This window comes from Cydia fagiglandana, chromosome 7 (genome assembly GCF_963556715.1).
Source record: "Cydia fagiglandana chromosome 7, ilCydFagi1.1, whole genome shotgun sequence".
In the NCBI taxonomy this organism is placed as follows: Eukaryota; Metazoa; Arthropoda; class Insecta; order Lepidoptera; family Tortricidae; genus Cydia; species Cydia fagiglandana.
In genome coordinates, this window is record NC_085938.1 from 9587811 (window position 1) to 9609657 (window position 21847).

General features: G+C 37.3%; 1 protein-coding gene across 2 annotated transcripts in view; it reads right to left on the reverse strand.

Annotated features, from left to right (window-relative positions):
• The window catches only part of LOC134665821 (methylcytosine dioxygenase TET-like), a 138734-nt gene that overhangs the window by 104353 nt on the left and 12534 nt on the right, over positions 1–21847 (reverse strand). For both annotated transcript variants that reach the window (XM_063522811.1, XM_063522810.1), the window contains exons 2-3: positions 19880–21668; positions 14157–14297 (exon numbers count right to left, since the gene is read on the reverse strand). In XM_063522811.1, the coding sequence (XP_063378881.1) occupies positions 14157–14297; positions 19880–21013 (1275 nt within the window). In that variant the 5' untranslated portion in view covers positions 21014–21668. The remainder of the gene's footprint in view (positions 1–14156; positions 14298–19879; positions 21669–21847) is intronic.

Genomic DNA, 21847 nt, shown 5'->3' on the forward strand with positions numbered 1-21847 from the left:
GCGTATTACAGGTTTTTTGTATGGGGACCCCCCCTATTTTTTAACTTTTTTTATTTTTAGATTTCTTCCTACGCTTACACACAATTACCGAGCTGGATTCCAAATTTCATCCTTCTAGGTCATCTGGAAGTAGGTTAGGTTTAGGTACTATATGTCAGTCACAATAAAAAAGAAATTTGTATGGGAACCCCCCCTATTTATTAACTTTTTTTTGTTTTTAGATTTTTTCCTACGCTTACACACAATAACCGAGCTGGATTCCAAATTTCATCCTTCTAGGTCATCTGGAAGTAGGTTAGGTTTAGGTACTTATATGTCAGTCACAATAAAAAATGGTTTTTTTGTATGGGGACCCCCCCTATTTTATAACTTTTTTTAATTTTTAGATTTTTTCCTACGCTTTCACACAATAACTGAGCTGGATTCCAAATTTCATCCTTCTAGGTCATCTGGAAGTAGGTTAGGTTTAGGTACTATAGGTATGTCAGTCAGTCTTAAAATTTACGACTTTTTGACCTTCATATCTTTATAACCGTTTGAGCTAGCTTCATGAAATTTGGGCTTCTAGATGTCCTTATGGATATAATTAAACACACGTAGTTTTATGTGTTTACGTTAAAGATGTTTTGAGTTATAGAAGGGTCAAAAGTGGCACCAAGTGGTTCGTGTAATATTACACTTGGCGCTGGCTAGCCAGTTCCTTTGCTTGAACTTGGCTTGACACGCTGCCGCGTGTCTAGATAAAGGTGTATCCGCAGTAGTCGACGGAAGCGGGCGACGTTCGAAAACCGGTGCCGAACCGTAAATTATGATTTACCGTTCCCGCCGGGCTCGCGTTACTGTTGTCACTTAATTACGATTACCGTGAGAATATTGGTTTATAGATTGCGTGCCGCTGTGTGCGGTGGCTGGTTTCGTTTAAAATGTTTAAATGAGTTAGAATATGTCAATAATGACAAAAATACATTTTGTGTCAATGTAATAAGCAATGACTTTACATGATTGCTTCTTCATGTATGTAGATAATATACATATAAAGGATTTGGTTTAAAAAAATATATACAAACATACAAAGCCACATGCATTTGTAACATTAAAGTGCCATTGGGCATTAAGTCCGCCATTTGCACATTAAGTATATTTATGTTTTGTGCAATAAAGTTTAAATAAATAAAAAAGTTAGGTACAAAAGTATAGAAAACAAAATTATAGTAGAAGTAAATATCTGTTAGTTAGTTTTCCTTAGATTACATAATAAATAATTTATATAACGTTTTCTTTTATATATGTAATAATTTTTTTAAAGTCTAACAAAACTTAGGTAAGAAAGTTACTCAAACATAACTTCACGTTAACTTCAAAATAATTTGTAATAGCAAGCCACGGCGACAATATCGCTTTGTAAACTTTCAGCAATTCTCTGTAATCAGAACTTTCTCATTCGATATTGACATTGGTATTTTTAAAGTTACAAGGCACAGAACCGTACCAAGTTCAACACTATTAATAATCGAGGAAAAGGTAAGGAACTAATTGATTTATTTATATAAAATGTACCTACAGGGCGGCTAAAAAATAACTACATTCCCGTTGCCAGGGAGGTTTTGGGATTATATTTTCTATGGGAGGGTACATTTTTATTCGCGATTTCGGGGTTGGTCCCATAGTAAAAGGTGCTCAGTATAATCCCAAAACCTCTTTGGCAACGGGAATGCCGTTATTTTTTAGCCACCGGTGTATAATTAATAATTATGTTACTGTAAAAGCTCTATCCTAATATGTAAAAAAAAATACTCCTACTTACAAATGTTTAGAAAACAGCAATATTCTAACGCATTCATTAACTAGGTTCAATCTGCGTATAGGTAAATATACTCTCACTGCACATTTAATCCCATATTTATCCTCCATTAAACCCTATTTTTCTCCAAGCACTAATTGCGCGTATCAAAAGCTGACGCATCTCTATTTACCTCGTTTACCGTATCTCCCTCGTAGCCTACATCGGTGCATAAAAAACTGCAATTTACCTATCAGTGCGTGGGTCACACAATAACCAACTTGCGACCCCTCCCAGTGCAGCCTGGCCTCTGCTGCAACCCTAACTACTAGAACTAGATAAGTTTTAGGTGTGTATTCGGAAAATAAAATTTTTTGGATAAAAATTCAGTCTTTTTCTTCTTCTTAGCCTAGAAAACACCCAAAAAATTATGGTAATGAGTGATCTTCAAACTTTCTCTGATTTTCAGTTCATTCTATTAAATGCTATTTAGAATCACGTTTATTTCGGATGTAAAACATTCGTCCGTCATTATCAGCAAATATAGGTAATAACTTAATAAGAGTAAGTAGATAGAGTCTTCGCGAAAAGAAAAGAGTCGTGGAATTGGGAACCAATACATTCTTTCCGCATAGACTCTAAGTGCAAGAGAAATTAAGGGTTTGTCACACATATACTGAATTATACAGCGAACGTTACTAAGAATTTGCTAGTCGTTTCGAAATATGAAGTTGTTTTCAAGTTCACAAATAAACAGCGAACGTTACTAAGAATTTGCTAGTCGTTTCGAAATATGAAGTTGTTTTCAAGTTCACAAATAAACAGCGAACGTTACTAAGAATTTGCTAGTCGTTTCGAAATATGAAGTTGTTTTCAAGTTCACAAATAAACAGCGAACGTTACTAAGAATTTGCTAGTCGTTTCGAAATATGAAGTTGTTTTCAAGTTCACAAATAAACAGCGAACGTTACTAAGAATTTGCTAGTCGTTTCGAAATATGAAGTTGTTTTCAAGTTCACAAATAAATAGCGAACGTTACTAAGAATTTGCTAGTCGTTTCGAAATATGAAGTTGTTTTCAAGTTCACAAATAATTCCCGATTACAAAAAAGAAAAAAAAAGTTTGAAAATCAGTCTGTAGCACAGTCACTCCAGGCCCAAGTTGTTTGATACTCCAGGGGTCTGCTGTGACTGGCGGCTGGAGGGTGGCCTAGAGGTCGTTAGCCTGCCGTTGATTGTTCGATGAGAGCCGCAATGACTCACTTGTGTATGAAAATAAACGAGAATATGCACGGAAACTGTATCGGCAATTCGGCATCAAGTTACCAACTTGAACGGAAAATAACCTTCAATTATTATTTTTTTAGGGTTCCGTACTCAAAGGGTAAAACGGGACCCTATTGCTAAGACTTCGCTGTCCGTCTGTCCGTCCGTCCGTCTGTCACCAGGTTGTATCTCACGAACCGTAATAGCACAGTTGAAATTTTCACAGATGATGTATTTCTGTTGCCGTTCTTTTTGTTTTTTTTTTCAATTTTTTTTTGCATTACGGTACGGAACCCTTCGTGCGCGAGTCCGACTCGCACTTGCCCGGTTTTATATTATTTATGTTTCAGGATCTAATCAGCGTGAGATGAAAAGTATATAAATATACATCCAGACTTTTTACATGACAGTATCTAAGCAGCATCTTTTCTATTTCCATTTCATGTTTTATTTAGTTTCCTTTAGGATTACTGATTGTCTATGTAAATATTCTTTGTAGTCTCTTCAGCAAAATCAGCAAACAAAGGATAGAAAGCGTAAAATAGAAATATAGATAAAGCGCACACTCATGTCTTATTCGTCTGTTGAATATAAACTAAATATAAAATGTGCGGAAAGATAATTGATTCTTTTATATTCCACGACTTTTCTCTCTTTTATTTCCGCACAGAATTTACATGCAAATAATTGAAGATTCCAACTCATTTTGGAATACTTAACCCCTGATTATTTTCCAGAATTAAATAGATAAATTCCAAACATATTTCTTTTATTTAAAAAGCAGGTCGTAAGGTAGGTCACAATGGCCTACAGCAGATTTGTAGGTTACGCGTGCTCCCTACAGGCCCTTAAGCTGTGCACACACGGGGTGGAACACATAGGCATGTGCTGCTAATTGAGCTAGGTAAATAAGGTAGAAAACATAAGGAAGGCTGTGCTAGGGGTTAGGATTTGTTTTAGAACAAGACTGAAAAATTGGATTATGGGGAAATAGTTAAATTTATACAAACTTTAGATAATTATAAGACAGACTGAATGAAAGATAAATATTCCAATTTGAAATTACACTTGGCTAGGTATCATCGATACTCGAAACATCTGAATTTAATGGCTCCTCTACACGATGTCCCAGCGGCGGCCACTCCAAGGGACGGAGCCATGCGGTAGAATGAGATAGCAATATCACTTGCTCCCTCTAACGCATAAATGCGTCCCTTGGAGTGGCCAGCGCTGGGCCATCGTGTAGAGGAGCCATAAGACCGCATAACGCATGATGTTTGGTGGTGGTTGGTTTGCTACGGTCACGGAAATACGTCTTACGGCCCGATTCGAACTAAGATACGTCAGTTAATAGATCTAGAAACGATATGGATTAGATATGTCAGTGTCAAATGTGACTTTTCTTCAAAGAAAAACGCCACTTTTGACCCTGACACATCTAAGCCATATTGTTTTTAGATCTATATTAATTGACGTATCATAGAGTTCGAATCGGACAGGTAATCTATTTTCGCGACACGAGAGACAATTCAGCTCCGAATTCAGGTACGCCTGCGATGGCCTTTTCACTCTTTTCAGCAAAATAAAATGTCGCCACCACGTCATGTAAATGTAACCTTAAATCTAACATGTTCAAACATGCAGAATGAGAACTCTCGCTGCGCCAGCGGGCGTAATGAAGCGCATATTCTGAACTGCTAGTTGCGTAGGCACGTCCATTTATAGAGAGCTAGTGAGCCACGCATTTCTAGGTGATTTACTTTCAAAACCTATTTTGTTTCCTGGCAACTCGGCTGTGTTGACTAGTGGAGCATTTAATTTAGGTTAGGTTTTCTTGTTTACGGGGGAGGTTTAAGTAGGTAAGGGCGTCTAATTGGAATAGTTGGTCCATTAGCAAGTTAGTGTTAGAAATACTATCATTATTTGAACAAACAATATCACCAATAACTATTTTTATAAAGAAAAATGCAAAATGGAGTTCACGTACAGTTAAAAAACCGGGCAAGTGCGAGTCGGACTCGCGCACGAAGGGTTCCGTACCATAATGCAAAAAAAAAACAAAAAAAAAGCAAAAAAAAACGGTCACCCATCCACGTACTGACCCCTCCCGATGTTGCTTAACCTTGGTCAAAAATCACGTTTGTTGTATGAGAGCCCCATTTAAATCACGGTTCGTGAGATACAGCCTGGTGACAGACGGACGGACGGACGGACGGACAGCGAAGTCTTAGTAATAGGGTCCCGTTTTACCCTTTGGGTACGGAACCCTAAAAATGATTTTATAATTGTGAGCTATTTTCTAGACTGAAAATTTTCTTTGTTCTATGGGTGACACAACACGGTTGGTGTATAAAGCCTATCTTTGAAACTATTGCTTATCAAGTTATCAGTCATATAACAAATTATAATTATTATGGCTCTTCTAAACTCCAAGGGGCGCATTTATGCGTTAGAGGGAGCAAGTGATATTGTTATCTCATTCTCTCGCATGGCTGCGTCCCGTGGAGTGGCCGGCGTTGGTCCATCGTGTAGAGGAGCCATTACACAACGGACTTTTTCAAATATTCTTCTGTAGTTATAAGTGGACTGCTTTATATGTTTTTTCCGATATAAGTTCCTTTTTTTAGAGTTGCATAATGCATTTTTAAATTAAAAATTTAACTAAATGTGTGCTTAAGGGCGGCAATCCACCTGCCATTGAGTAAGCCCATCAATCTATTTCGCCAGGGAATTCTCTAGGAAATAGGGTATTGTCATGGGAGCTGTTAACGTAATTTATTACCAGTCGTAATGTGAAATTCAATGTCATTATTGTAATGTAAGGAAGACTTTTAATTTGATAATTGTTTTCATATTAAAAATATACAACATATTACAAAAGAACGTTTCTTTTTTGTTAACTTCCGGTTTTCATGTCGAGATATATTTTATCAGTACCCTGTTTATCAAAAACTTGTAACTTGTAATACAAGTGGAAGTCTCTTTGTAACAAAACCTGTCAAAAAGGGACTTCCACTTGTATTACAAGTTACAAGCTTTTGATAAACAGGGCACAGGTATATATATTAATTAAATCTCATTGCAAGTAAAATAACATACTCGTAATGCCCGCTATGATAAGTTCTCAGTACCCCCAAATTTTTTATTTAATCATTACCTTAATTATACCAGGAGCGTCACACTTTGGTACAATAACCAATTTCCTAACTACGTAATGGTGTTAATGTTAACACAAAACAAGAAAAATCGGTGGCGATATTAAAAACCATTAAATCCAGAGTCTCCGCATAAATATTCCTGGTTAGAAATACCCGGCACACGCCACACGCATCTTTAAAAAAAATGTGTTAAAATCTCTTGAAGGCAGTAATTAGAGATGCGTTAAGCGCCTAGGGCTCGGAAGTGGATGCGTGGGCACGCTCGATTTTACCGCCACTGCTTCTGAACGCACCCCTACCTCACGCACACACCTATCTAATGTGTATACGTGCATAGAGAAGGATTTATTTCTATTTCTGTGGATTTATTTGCCTAGAATTTTCTATATAATTAATATGTAGGCATTACAAAAGGCAACGCAAGGAAAATATGTATCGGATAATATGATTTTCGATTCTTTTTTAAATTTATTAATAAAACAGTAGGGTCTTGCAATTGAGACGACTGTTCAAAAACCATTTTATTCTACCCATTGTTAAAGCTGTTTAAAACTTGTTTTAAGCAGTATAGTGGCCCTTCTGTATAATATAGGTACATATTAAATATGTATATGTATATGAGTAATATATCTTAAGATTTATATTCTCCAAAGTCCACATATTGCCAATGAGTTTATTGCAAACCATAAATTATTCTAAGATTATAGGGGAACAAAATAATATAGTAAATCGTGGGCGCGAAAGCTAGAAAATAAAATGCATTGCCTTCGATTTCGTATCGTCATAGTAAGGGGTGCATCGACGCACCCCTTACGCACTTACACACACTTGGACAGGCACTTCACATGCACTATAAAACTGGGACGCCATTGGTCGACCTGTCTGCGCATGTGTGTGTAACTGTAGAAAAGAGGTCGGTAATGTGTGTAGATAGAGTTATTTATATCGTGTTCTAGGCTGTATGAATTAGTTGCGTGCATTGGGGTAGTCTTTGCTTAGAAAAAGTATTGATTTGTCGCTCGCCCGCTCGGAGCTTGCAACTGACTGGCAAGATGAATATTCAGAAGTTTAAAAAAAAGTAACTATCAGATTTTAAAATAGGAACGCTTAAATTAATGCAGATGCTGAGAACCGGTCTTTGTAAACGGTTTTATAACGAACACAGCTTTAATTCTCTATTTAAATTTTTATTATACACCGACAATGGTCCTTTTGATGCAGGCATATCGCGGTCATGCTTTTTAAAACAGGTATGCTGTACTTACGTTGAATAAATTATTTTTTCAGTGTAAAAACTATTTGTCTGATTATTTATCATTTGAATTTGTTTTTTTTTACTAAGTGGAAGTATGTACTTCCACTTCGCGTTGAAGAAACGAGCGAAGAAAAAAGTCCACGCATCTGCCGTCGCGTCCTAATCCGGTGTGAAAAAAGTTTTACTATTATCTCCAAGCTTTTTGTAGATACCTTATTTAATATAACTTTTGGAAGGTAATTGTTTAACGATGACGTTTGCATTCTAACTGTCCACTGCACCTTAAGTAATCAAATGCTTTCAATTTCAATAGTAGTAAGACGTATCAGGTCGCCTTAAGTACTATATTATAATAAAATAAAATTGTAATTATATAAGTATATCAAAAATAGAACTATATTAGTGGCTGTAATGCTATCAATCTATTTTGTAACATTACTATCTTTTAGCATTAGCATATAAGTTATATTTTGTCATTCATTAAAAATATGTGCACAAACAGTCTCTAAACAATGTCTATTTACCTTTCACCGTTAAAAGCTAAAAGCTATTTACAAGCACAAACTAAAACTAAACTAACTGCACAGTGAGTAAAGCGCAGCAAAATGCAGGGAAACTCCACTAAATTCTAAATAATATGTGGTGCAAAAATAAAAATTTAATGCACGGGGCTCAGCTTTGTGGTAATGCATGCGGCTTTCAATTATAGCGTTGTTTTAAATTAGGAAAAATATAATTGTTGTATATACAATACATTATTATTTTGCTAATTTATTTTGTCGGCACACCAATTGTACTTAAATTATAGTATAGAATGTTCAACTTTAATTAATAGTACCTAAGCAGTTAGTACAAATTGCAATTCAAAGCATTAAACAGAAAGGCAATGCATTGAATGCAAATCAAGTCAAGCAAATCTTATCAGTAGAAAAAGGCGGCAAATTTAAAAGATGTAGGCGCGAAGGATTATCGTCTCATAGAAAATTTGAATTTCGCGCCTTTTTCTACAGACAAGATTTGCTTGACCAAGTATACGTAAACATATTCACCTGACTCAATTAACAGATTGTGTATCAATTGTTAAAATGACAACTTATAAAAAATAAATCCTTTTTTTTCTCTAAATAAATGTTTAAATTTATATTATAATAACTGAATATGCAAAGCATTTATAAGCAATCATTATCATACTCTATAAAAACCCCACGTAATGCCTCCAGGACAAAAACAAAAAATCAATTACGAAATTCTTGTTACACGTAATAGTTGTAAGTCATGCATGCAAGATGCATCATTAATGACCTATCCGTTACGTTACATCAGCTGATAGCACAAAAACCGGCGAGAACCGGTAACATCTGCCGGCTGAATCAGCGGCACGTGCGGGAAAAAAGAAAAAATCAAAAGTGTAAACTCCCGCCGACCGTTATAATCGCGCGGCCCACTGGGTGGACTCACGTGGTTCCACGTTCGAATTTTTTGCCTGACAGTGATATATCGGCCAACGGGCCAGCTCTTAATTCCTTTTTCGAAATGTTTGTTGTCACTCAATTTAGGGATATCCGTTTTTGATTTATGAATTTGTTCTTAAAACAATCGAACAATAATGTATGTGTATCACAATCACTTGTTCGTAACTAAAACGTATAATAAATTAAATATGAAGAACTGTTTTATAAAGATCTTGAAAAATAAAAAGACTGAACACAGTAAAAGTCATGTAAAGCTCACAACTATAAATAAGTTAAAGTTAAACAAATAAAAAAGCACTTCGAAGAAATTGTCTCAACAAAATTACAGCACCGAAAATGGAATAAAAGTCGTAAACCATAATCAAATTGCAATCACAACAATAAATTCGTTTTAATTTCAAGATGGCGACATGTTTCTGTGTCATAAATCGGTGCCGAAAAAGAATGTCGATTAAACAGTAGGTAGGTACGCGGAATATTCGAGAAAACAAAAAAGCAATTAAAATGGACGATAAACGTAGATTTATGGACAAGTTTGTTAGTAATGTTTATTGCTAGACTGTTTGCACGGCGAAGGAAAGCGTTATTCTTTTGCGAGGCACTTTTTGGCGAGCGCCCATTTGTGTACATGGCTGTTATTATTTACTTAAGAGAATTTATCTTTCTGAAACATGAAGGAACGCTTACTTTAGCTTTCAAGGCGAAATTAAAGCAAAAATATTTTTGTGTACTTAAATATAATTTTTCGCATGAATTACTTTCAGAGTTAACACAAATCCTAGAAAAATAACTGGTCACAAAATAGATAACAATCCATTGTATAGAAAAATAAATAAATATAGTGTCTTCCAGTCACTTCACATGACGACTATACACGGGGAACATATTATATAAAGGTTTAAGAGAAAAAAGTATATAACTTATTAAAGGATTTAAAGGACATGAACAGGAATATAAAACAAAAAATAACTACAATTAAAAAAGAGAAAAAAAAGTTTGTTACAAGAAACAAAAATTAGACAAGGCAGTTTTCTACCTCCGCTGAGAACTGAAGTTTAAACTATTTTCTGTTCCTAATTCCTAACTCGGCAACGTTTCGCAGAAATACCTAACGTTTTAGCTAGAACTTCTAAAAAGTAATTCAGCTGAAAAGCTTTATTTTTCGTGGGGTAGCGTAATTTACGATTTCGGCAAAATTTCAGTGACGGTGATTCATCTTTCTTGTAAATCAGTTCTATTTCTATTTATTGACGCATTTTAACGAATCTTGTCTCTTCGTGTATATGACTTATTTGACCAAAAAGGAATGAAGATTTCTTAAAATCATTTTCATCCAGGAATACTTTGTAATTAACTCTATTTCTATTACATAAGTCGATTTTATTTAAATAATACCTATACTATTTTATACTAAAGGACAATAATCTAAATTATTATTTTTCGCCATTGCTATTATGTACTTATTTTAGTCAGTCAATTTTTTCGATACAGACTCCTTCATAGGCTTCTAAAACAAAGTGTAGGTACAGTTTTGTAATTGTGATAAAAACTTAGACTCAACCAACCAACTGCTACACTGTTATCAAACTTATTATTTAATCTTAATCAACCGAAAAACACCTTTGCCCAACAATAGGTAGGTAGCGATCGATAAAAATCCTAAAGGCGGTCCGATTGCGAGCCGCGCGTTCTGATTGGAGGACGGGGCAGCTGCGCCGCACGCGCCGCCGTGGCCGACATGTGATAGGTACAATGTAAAAAAAAGATTTTATATCAGTATTGAGCATGTGTCTATTATATTGTAAGACTTGAACGATAGTACAGCTGTTGTTAACCTTAGGAAAATGTCACAGATTACTTATTTGACAAATAGATTTCATTGTTTTTTCGAGTAACTTAATATATATTACATTGCCTATTCCTCGATTTTTGTAATAGGTATCCTTTGCATGTGGATAGTTCGAAATACATCTGTTGTATATGCTTTTGTTGGCTTAACGCATAATATCCATATTAATATAGTAAAATCATTGACAACTGTTGCGCGACGCGTGCGCCGATGAGGGCGACATGTGATAGATACAACGTAGTTAAAAAAAAAAAGGAGCATGTTCTATTATCAGTGGGTTCAAATGGACATTTCAGCTGTCTCTTTAAATTTAAATTGTACATTTTGCAAAGCGATACACTTCGAAATGTGTAACCTGCTTTAGAAATAAAATTCGAAAAGTCAAGCATTTCAAATAATGTATAAGTAAACGGTTCCTTACTTCCTATAATCCTTGTTTCATTAAGTAAGCTGTTATTTCCCAAGTGCAGTTTGATTCATAGGGATATGTTACTTTCAAGTTTAAATCATATTATACTAAACAAGTTGGCTCAAATATTGGCCGAACATTCGTATTTGAATAGACCTGAGTAGAGTAATGAATGTAGTCACAGATAACGAAAGATAAACGCCAGGTGTCAAAGATCATAGATTTAATGACCGCAGCCGCACCCGGCCTTTTAGAAATGGATTAAAAGCACAGTATCCAGGACAGGAAATGTTATGTTTTTCCTTCTTTTCTTAAATAAAATTAATTATATCAGAGCGAAAATCAGAATTTATAAGACAGATTACAGCTTAAGTACTGTCCTGAATGCCTGAACCTATTATTTATTATTCCTACTTAATATATGATCGATAAAACTCGCCTAAAAGAAAACCTTAGCTACATCGATTTTTGCTCTTTGTATGACGCCATATCGTTATTTTTATCGAATTTGTTGGAGCTAATATATTCAACAATTGATTTACAAATATACAGGGTGTTTGGTATATCGTTTACCAAATGAAAACGGCAGATAGGTTGAGTCATTTGCTATCCTCTCATGCCTATAAAAACAAAATTGGCAATGTTTTTTTTTTACTACTACGCAAGTAAAAATTTGAAATTTACGAAAAACTGGCATAGAAGTGAAAAAAAAAAATTTACGCCAAATCAATCATTTCTAGGCATGAGAAGATAGCAAATGACTCAACCTATCTGCCGTTTTAATTTGGCAAACGATGTACCAAAGACCCTGTATATTTTATTTATTAACGTATGTACGTGTACGACCAATATTTGCTCATTTAGGATGTGGCGTACCCTGCGGTCTTCCTAATTGAACTCGTCTTAAAATCTACTTACCCCTTTATCAATTACCTCCACATTTTCAGATTAACTTAATACAATTCTCGTTCGCAAGATGATTTGTAATTAGGTGAGCTAAGTAAAGGTGTTACAGAGGGGGTTGCCTCCCTCTAAGCTTTACGGTGCTTGTTTTAAAACTAATTTGCTAAACTTCCTTCGTAGCCGTTAAGTTATAATCGTAAATTAAGTGGAGTACCGACGCTTTTTTCTTCGGAGGAAACTTGCCGACGAAATACTGGCCGCTTTTTTCCAGCCGTTTCAATTGTGAAAAAGGAAAGTTCTGAATTTGAAAAAGGAATCACATTCTATCCTTGCTGTTATGAGACTTATGTATCGCTAGGCGCGCCTATACTAAATGTACATATTTTTTTAATATTGTATTTAAGGAGACAGATAATGGAGTAGATTCGAAAGAGCAGCACGAACGATCTTTTCACGGGCTATTAACTCGGCGGTTATGTTTTTTATTACGATTTTATGGTAACGAGTGTCTTTGTTTTGAATTCTGATTTTGTATTTATTAAAGATGACGACTTATTCTCCTAGTTTAAAAAAATGGATACCACGTTGCGGCAAATATATACGTGATACGTCTGATTATGAAAGATCTCAATAGCAGGTAGATCTGGCGTGCCTATGAATAAATACTGTGACCTTAGGAAGTGAATTCGATTCAGCGCAAAATATTATAGGTGTATGAGAATAGAATTTAGTGCTACGTATACCCCGGCAATTTTTGCATTTACTTATAAAATATGACATGCGATACGAGTATATATGCCCATCTGTTCTCGACTTTACCAAAAATTTGATAGACTCAATGGGTAACAAAATTTGACATAAGTAATAGGTACTTATAAGTATATCAGTGGTTGTATTATACAACTGATAAGCCGTATCGAAAGCTAAAGTATTCAAATACTTGCAACAACAGTACACTTCCTGGTCTGTAACTTTATACTTCGCAATCGAATAACAAATGCAAATCATCCGTTGAATAAGTCATACTCGTATCGCACTTGCGTCATTCACAAGTTTTTCTTCAAGATATCCTACATTGAATGAAACATGACCGGCCGGAAAAATGATCGTAAATAGTGAATGAATTCCAAGTGCCAAGGTCTGGATATAAAATGTTATATGTATACGACATTTGACAAACATTACCCACGTGGGCGGCAAAGATTTTGTGAAGATTTAAAAAAATCAGTCTCTTCAACTGTCTTCGGTAACTTTCGGAAATAAAATTGTTGAAATTTATATATTTCCACGAAACCGTGTATGATACAGGGTCTTGGTTTTTCTTTACCTACTATATTTTCTTTTTTAGGTATAGCTAGAGCTAGCTCAATTTGGCTGCCTGATTCTGTCATGACATGCTGCAATCGATGTCTGTCAAGTTACGGAGATCTCTTTTTTTAATCAACTTTATAAAGAAATGAGATCGAACGGGCTTTAATTTTTTATTCAAGTATGAATTCATTTTATATGTATACATATAAAATCAGACGTTATTGTTGAACTCAGTTCAGTTATTAATATGTTTTGAACTAGGTACTAAGGTTTCTACTTACGTCTAGTAAAGTACGTGCGACGCGAGACTAATTCTGTTCGTTATCAGCTTTATAAAAGTCAAATACTATAAATTATTTTTAACTTTAAAAAAAGTGGTTGTCTCTTTATTTCAAATTGTAATCAGGTAATAACGGAAAATGTATTTGTCTAGCTACAATACAGCTTCTTCGAGCTAAAAAGACATTTGGCTCGGCCACGACATTACGCGACTCGCGACGGCGGCAGCAACAACCATAAGTGGGAACGAAAGGTCCGATCGCTGTGTCTCGCTCGCTGCTGCCGCCGTCGCAAGTCGCTCAATGTCGTGGCCGAGCCCTTATGCTATGCATAATGGCGTTATTCACAAATCATAAACGTCTAGAAAGAGACAAAATTTAACAGAGGTTTGTATAAAGAGGTTGCTAAAGTTATAAATAAGGGGGTTAGACAATTTTTTGTCGTTTGTAGTATTTAGGATAAGTACTTAACTAACCTTCTTCTCGGTGAGTTTCTCGCAGCGCCGCTGCTTGCAGATCTGGTGGCTCTTGTCGTTGCGGCACGGCGCGCAGTCCCCGCAGTTGTCCTTGCGCTGGCAGCCGATGCATTCGCCGCATCGCTTGCGTTTCTTCTTCGTCTGTGGAGAAGTCATCGTTATTCTTCATGTGTCTAAGGGCTGATTTAGACGACGCGCGAACTCGCATGCGATTTTAGTTACATGCGGACTGTTGGTTACGTCCCATTCAACCGACCGATCAAAACCCGCAATGGTATCAAACTCGCATGCGAGTTCTCGCATCGTCTAAATCGTCCTCATCGTCCTTTGTGTGAAAATAGGTAGTTAAATATTACGGCTTAATAACACAAACATAGCTAACATAAAATAAGTACATAAATAGTTATTATTATAAACTCTGATCGACATTTTAATTCTAAAACATCAGAATTTTAATATCTATACAGAATATATAGTTTCACTACAATGACTATCCGCTTTCCCTAATAATTTGTAACTCTTTTTGCGTAAGGAGGTCTCCTATTTGTAATTTATCCCACTTTCGAACTGCTCACGTAAGTAAGGAAATTTATGAATTTAGAATTTTATCAAGGCTCTACCACAGAATAAATAATAGTACTAGGAACAGAAGACTCACTCTCTAACAAAACGCGTCTGTCACGACCAGCACAGATATGGCCGCTAGGTGGCGACAGCGCCACGCGCGGCTTATGGCAAACCCCAAAATTGGAGTCGAACGGATGTACTTTTAGCTACCTGTAGCAAAGCGACGAAATCGCGGAGTGAGCCACGCCTGGCTCTACAATATACATGGACACTGTTACTCAGGTTAACTCTCATTGACATCGCTAATCGCAATCAATCCATGACAATGCGCAACACTGACACAAGAAACTGCCCATACACTACATATACATCAGTATCTTTTTTTCATCATTGCGGAATGTTGAAACCCGTCAATGCAAAAATAGCCAATTTAAACACACTTTGGGTGGTATTCCATATAAAATATGTAACGTAATGTAATGATAAAATTAATTCAACTATAAAAAAAATCCACAACAGCTGTGGAGCGCGCGCCGCCATTTTGCACAATTTCATTCCAAATGACTCGGTTATCTTCGGGCGCAATCGGGACCGATCGTACCGCCAAACAGCTGACGATCAACGTATACCGTTTGTTTTAAATTTGAAACACGAAAAGCATAATAAGAATACTAATAATCAAAGACTATCACGAAATAGAATCGGTACCTACAGATTGTTTTTAATATCGCGACCAATAAGGGACTGCCATGCTGTAATGCTGCGATGTCATCGGAAAACTGTTAAATTTTGTATTCGAATACGAAATGCAGTGTCAAAAGTACTTGAAAGTTTCATGTAATTTGCGATAACAAGCCATCAAAAACCACATGGAACTGTGGCGAGTTAATAATCGAATTATTAAAGGTGAATAAATGAAAAGTAAATCAACTGAATTTAGCGAACTGCTATCAAAATATCAAAAACGCTATTGACAGCTGTCATCGCATGACAAACTTCGAATTTAGATACCGTTTAATTCCAATGCAATATTGATATACGCATAGATATTTTATATAACGCCAATTAGCAAAAGGTATTCCGAGATGCCGTAGGTAAATGTTCAGTGTGGAGAAACAGGGTTTTCCCGCTTATTCATCCGGTGTGTAATGTGGGGGCGTGCCGTGGCCGCGACTGAATAGACGCGTGTGTTTCTATACCGCCATTTACACCCTTTTATGAAGAAGCACAAACTCGCTAATAAGAAAAACCTAATAACCTAACCTAAATAAAAGGGTCAAAATTGTTGCCCCAAACCGTCTATCACCGTTTAAGCGTTCGCTAAATTTTATTGTATGGGAAGTTTTATAAATATGTAGTTCGTTGACGACTGACGATGACCAGTCCACTAATTGTCCAACTGACCCGTTAGTACCTGTCACAAATTTGGTGTAATGATTGCCATATCACGAAATTTGCTAAAGATTACATTAGCTTCCTACGAGTATGACTGAATAGGGGTCCCTTTATTTCCCATAAAGTTTTAAGTCATAATGTATTGTTTGTCTTATTACCGTTAGTCCCTGAGCATTGGGAGGAGCTTGCTGGAAGGTCATCTTGGCGTTCTACCATCCATAACGGTATCAAAATGTTTGAGGATAACCGTCTCAAAAGCTTAGACACAAAACGCCAATTACGGAAAGAGAGACCTAAGCCCTCCTACGTGTACACGCTCAACGATGCTGGCCAACTGTATTGTCACACGTGCAATAGAGTGTTTAGGACCAAGTTCGGCCTGGCCAGCCACATAAGGGCTCACGCTAGACAGCGTCCATGATGTTTATCTGAGGTCGCCGTCATCGAAAACGATGAGGAGGACTATATATATATATATATATATATATATATATATATATATATCGTTAGTCATAAAACTGAAACCGTTAACTTTTCAGGATTTTTGTAAGGTTATTCTATGGATAGGTTAGGTTAGATTTGTTTTATTGCAATCATGAAAAGTTACGCGTTTCTGAGAAAAACCAATTATGACTAACAAAAATTCGGACAAATAATATGTACATTATGACTTAAAACTATTTGGGAAACAATAGAGACCCGACTGACCTGTTTATGCAAAAGGCATTCCTATACCGACCAAGTTATCGGTGTTTACAAACTTCATTTCATGAAATAAAAACAAGTAATATTTTCAGAGATTTTACAAATCGACTTGCCAAATTTAAACGGGACATAAAAAAGACCGCAAAAGCTCGGACGGTCGATACTTTAATGATTACATTTCTCTGGAGACACGAAGCTTTTAAAAGCTCCTAATTATCATGTTAGCCGAATTGGCTTGATTAAAAGCTTTTAAATATAATAATTACACCGACTGATGTTGCATGACTAAGAGTTTTATTAAAATGAGGACTTTTCAGAAATGCATGGCGTGCGAATAATGAGCATATACCTACAACTGTCAAAATTTACACTCACGCAATGAAAAATATGCATTTGAAATATTTTAAATATGACTTTATTTAGCCATAGGTAATTTAGTCTCACTGACTTAAACAAGCTAGTGAGAATCAAAGCTTTTTGTAATGCATTTAATGCTTTTTGTAGCTTTAATTACTGATTATAAAGTAAATCAATACATTTCAATCATACTCGTATACCTTGAAAAATTCAAATATACCGTGTGTTTTGCCATTTTGGCTACGGAACCCTAAAAAAAACCTGACAACTGCGAGTCGGACTCGCCCACCGAGGGTTCCGTCTTTTTAGTATTTGGTTGTTAAAGCGGCAACAGAAATACATCACCTGTGAAAATTTCAACTGTCTAGTATCACGGTTCATGAGAATCATGAGATGAGATACAGACTGGTGACAGACAGACGGACATTAACTCTTAGTAATAGGGTGCCGTTTTTACCCATAGGGTGCGGAACCCTAAAAAAAGAAGATACGATATTTGTATCTTTGATTTCAAAAGTGAAAAGATGTCTTCATAAGATATAAAAAAACACATTCCAAGTAATGACACTAATGACTAACTTCTACCCCACATGTGCCACCCTTTAAACAAGTCATGGCATTTAATTACACTGATATTGCAATACTGGAATTCAACTTAAAACTCACTTGGACTGTCTGTCATTCATAATCTAGCTTATTGAGTGAGTTTGAGTGCAATTGAGTGCGATGCAATGTGCAGATACAGTAAGACTAGTCATTTTTATGTACCTATATTGACATTATTAATGTAATGATGAATAAAATTCTACAAGTAATACCGTGTAGGTAAGTGATAAAATGTGTGAATTGACCTTAGGAAATAAACTTAAGTAATTATGTTCTTAAGGTAAATTGACATATTTATCGCTTACCTAATTACTTACTAAACATTTAACTAATTTTAAAATATGGTTAAGCTTAGAATAAATTTAAAAGTGGAAAAATTACTTGACAAGACTTGAACTTACGGCCTCTGAATCGATACTCCAGCGCTCTGCAATCTGAGCCACCAAGATCTCATCCATAGCCAGCAATCCTCAGATGGCAGGGCGCTGGATTATCGAGCCAGAGACCGTGAGTTCAAGTCTCACTTACGACAGTAATTTTTCCACTTTTAAATTTATTCTAAGCTTAATAGCATCGTTCACGGGCGTACCTAAGTGTTTTCTATTTAATATCTATATGTCAATGGCAAGACAAGAAATAGGCCTTTGTAAATAACTTTGTAATTGAATTTCATCTTGTATATGTCAAATACCCGCTGCAGTTGAGCAAGTTCACTACCATTTAAACTAACATCTGAAATAGAGTGAAGCAAAAACCATAGGCAATGATAATTAGTGCCTATTGTATAAAGCAGCTGGCTCAAGGTGTTCGTTATTAGACTAGGAAATGCTGACATTTCTGCGGAATGCCGTCTCTACAGGGCTGTTACACAAAACTCACCAGCTTTGGACTAGTATAACTCTGACCTCGGGATTTGTAATAATTATGAGCAATCGGGGATCTTATTACGTTGGACAATCTAAGCTGTTGGTTATGCTATTGGAACACAAAGCTAGCACTTAGACTAAGCTTTTTTTCTCAGCCTTATGATGAGCTACGAGAAAAATGCAACTATCAACTCTAAAGAGAAAATTTATGTTGATTATAATATTAAAATTATTGTTAATTTGTTGGGCTTGATGCTCATTTTATGTAAATACATACCATACCTTTATGGTTACAAAGGCAGTGTTACTTCAAAATTTAATAAAGGGACGTCTAATTTAGTTAACCAAATTATTCGGATCTCAACGATTTCGATAGGCATCAAATGTCTATTTGGTAGACAGTAATAAAATTGTTCGTATCACACCATCAGGCCGTAAGATAAAGAAGTATAAGCTACAGCATTAAGCCTTACGGGTATAAATGTAAAATCCAATAATACCACCCAAAGTCTTATTTTGAAGGTAGCCGGAGTGGTTATCTTTTTACTTTTCTTTGACACAGAAGTAAGGCGGGAGAGATAAGAGCCGCTAATATATTCGCGCGGTAATATAATTAAAACCGCGCCGGGCACGGGCCCTCAAACTGCCTAATTGCACTCGCTGTGAATGGGATGGGACTCATAAAATTTTCTAAGCAGGACACGCGTAAATCGCCCCACTTTAATTTGTGTTTTAAACGAGAGAAGAAGTTAATTTATTGGCGGAGCAGCCGAATCGGCTAACTATTAAATTTATAGCCGCGAAGACAGAGAGTTCGGCCATTCCGAAACTCGGAACAGAGAATAAAAACTGCTCCCCGAATAATAAAAGGTGGAATTACGGCGAAACTTTCTCTTTTTCGGGATCTCTCGAATATCCACTTTCAACGCCGTGTAGTCGGATGAAATTCTGAGAATTCTAATATCTTTCGTCGAATATTCAGTCGGCTTTTTGCGTTCCCCAGCGACTTGTTTACGCAATTCGCCAATTCACGGAAAGAGACATTAGTTGTCGTTCTTGATTTTTCCCAGTACGGATATAATGTGCCTTTGAAACTACGTACAGTTTTTTGATTAGAGCAGATTAAGCAGGAAATGAAATTATTAAATATTTTCTATCGTTTTGTCGATCAAAGTTCGAACAATACTACTTACGCATAATACGTACAAACTAGCTTTATTCCCTTACCTGTTTCTCTGAAGAGATGTCGTCTAGATCCATGGGCCCTGTGCTCATTGGTGGAGCCCCATGGAGCGGCGACTTGAAGCCGGCGGTGGACGACACAGCGGCTACCTGCCCACTGCTTTCAGACCCCATCTCCATGTTAGACCCGTCGGACTCCGAGCTGTTAGCTCGCATTTTCCGCCTCTCTTTCTTCCGGAAATCCGATCTCGTGGGCGATGACCCGTTCCCGAAACCGTTCTTCTTCTCATACCCGCTGTCTATCAACATCGGGTTCTGGAAATTACTGTGATGTAGCCCGTTCGGTGTGTACTTTTCTTGGAGCGATTTCATATCGAACGGCTCGTTTTTCAACACGTGAACTACGGTTGGACTCTGAATGTTCTGTAGTAAGCTCCCATTTTGATGGAGGATTGTCCCATTTTGGTGTAAAATACCATTTTGTGTAGGAAAAGCATTGATCGTAGCGATATTTGGTTGGTATAGCTGTATGTGCCGGTCGTCAATGTAAGCTTGTCCGGCGGGTGCGAGCTCCCGGGCTTGCAGCGGCGCCGGGACAATGGGGTAGCTCCTGGCATTTACAGCCGTGAGTGTATGGAATGTTGTAGCGTTGACAGGCGATAGCGTAGTGAGGGTCGTGGAGAGCGGCGTCACCTGCGCCAGGGTTGTGAGGTGCGCGGGAGACGACGGCGTCGTCAACTGCGTGAGCTGCGTCAGCTGGCTAGGGCTGGCGCTGGGCGTGGGGCTGGCCGTGACCGGGACGGGCGTCACGCTGGGCAGCCCCGTCTCGGGTATGACGGTCGTCTCCGGGAACGTCTGGAACTGGCTCTGGAAGGATGGCAGCTTGTTGATGGGCTGCAGCGTGACGGACTGGTAGTCGAGGGGGGAGGAGAAGCCGGCGCGCAGGATGGCATCCTTGGCGCCGACGGTGATGGGCATGGACTCCCAGGGGCGGTACTGCGCTTGGCTGGCGATGACGGAGACGGCGTCGCCGCGCTCGTAGTACTCCCAGCCGGGGTCGAGCAGGCGCGCGTCGGCCGCGAGGATGCGCTGCTCGTTCTCGGCCATGTCTCCGACGAAGGTCGAGAAGGGCGGCAGGTGCGCGTCCGCGCCCGCTTCGCTCCGCAGCGCCTCGCTCATGGCGCCCGTCCGCGGCGGTAGCGGATCCTCATCCTCACCGCAACACAAACGCTCAACACGTAAAGTTTTACAAAAATAAGCTCTACTAAGTCTATCTCGCTATGAACACTCGCTGCACTGGAACTTGATATTTGTACTCTGACTGCCTAAAGTTAATTGGTTAAAGTCTGTCTAAATAGCACTTAAATTACGGTTATACGGCACACTGGTTTACACTACACTAATCACAATTTCGTTAATCACTAACAAATAAATATAAAAAATCCCCGAGAGGCAGTTTACACACGAGTCTTAACTACGGTTTTATAAAATCTTTGGCTGAATTTTTGAAAAATGCGTCGACTGCGTTAACGATCGATAAATATTTTGTGCACTCGTTTAACGATATCTATTATTTTGGAACGTTTAAATACTGGTCGTTGATAGATTTTTCTTTCGCTCGTTTGTTCTTCTTATTGTAAATACCGATCACTTCAGACTTAAATTAATTTGTACTGTTTGGGAGTTAGCGTATACTATTTACGGTTTATCGTTAAAAGGTTTAAAAAATAGTGCTTATATTTAGATTTTAAACGAAAGATATGACTGGAGGCTTTGGTTTGTGGGTCGTCTTTTGGTGGGTGGGGCGGCGGCTAGCCGGGCGGCCTGCACCAGTCTGAAACAAACAAACATACACATGAATATATAACATTCTAGAAACCTACAGAAACCATTAGAAATAACATAGTCAATAAGTCAACGGAATTATCATAAATATTACAGGTTTGGAGTATCTTAAAAATAAAGCTGAGTATGTACGTCGATCGTCCGCTACTTTTGCAGCCTGTAAAACAG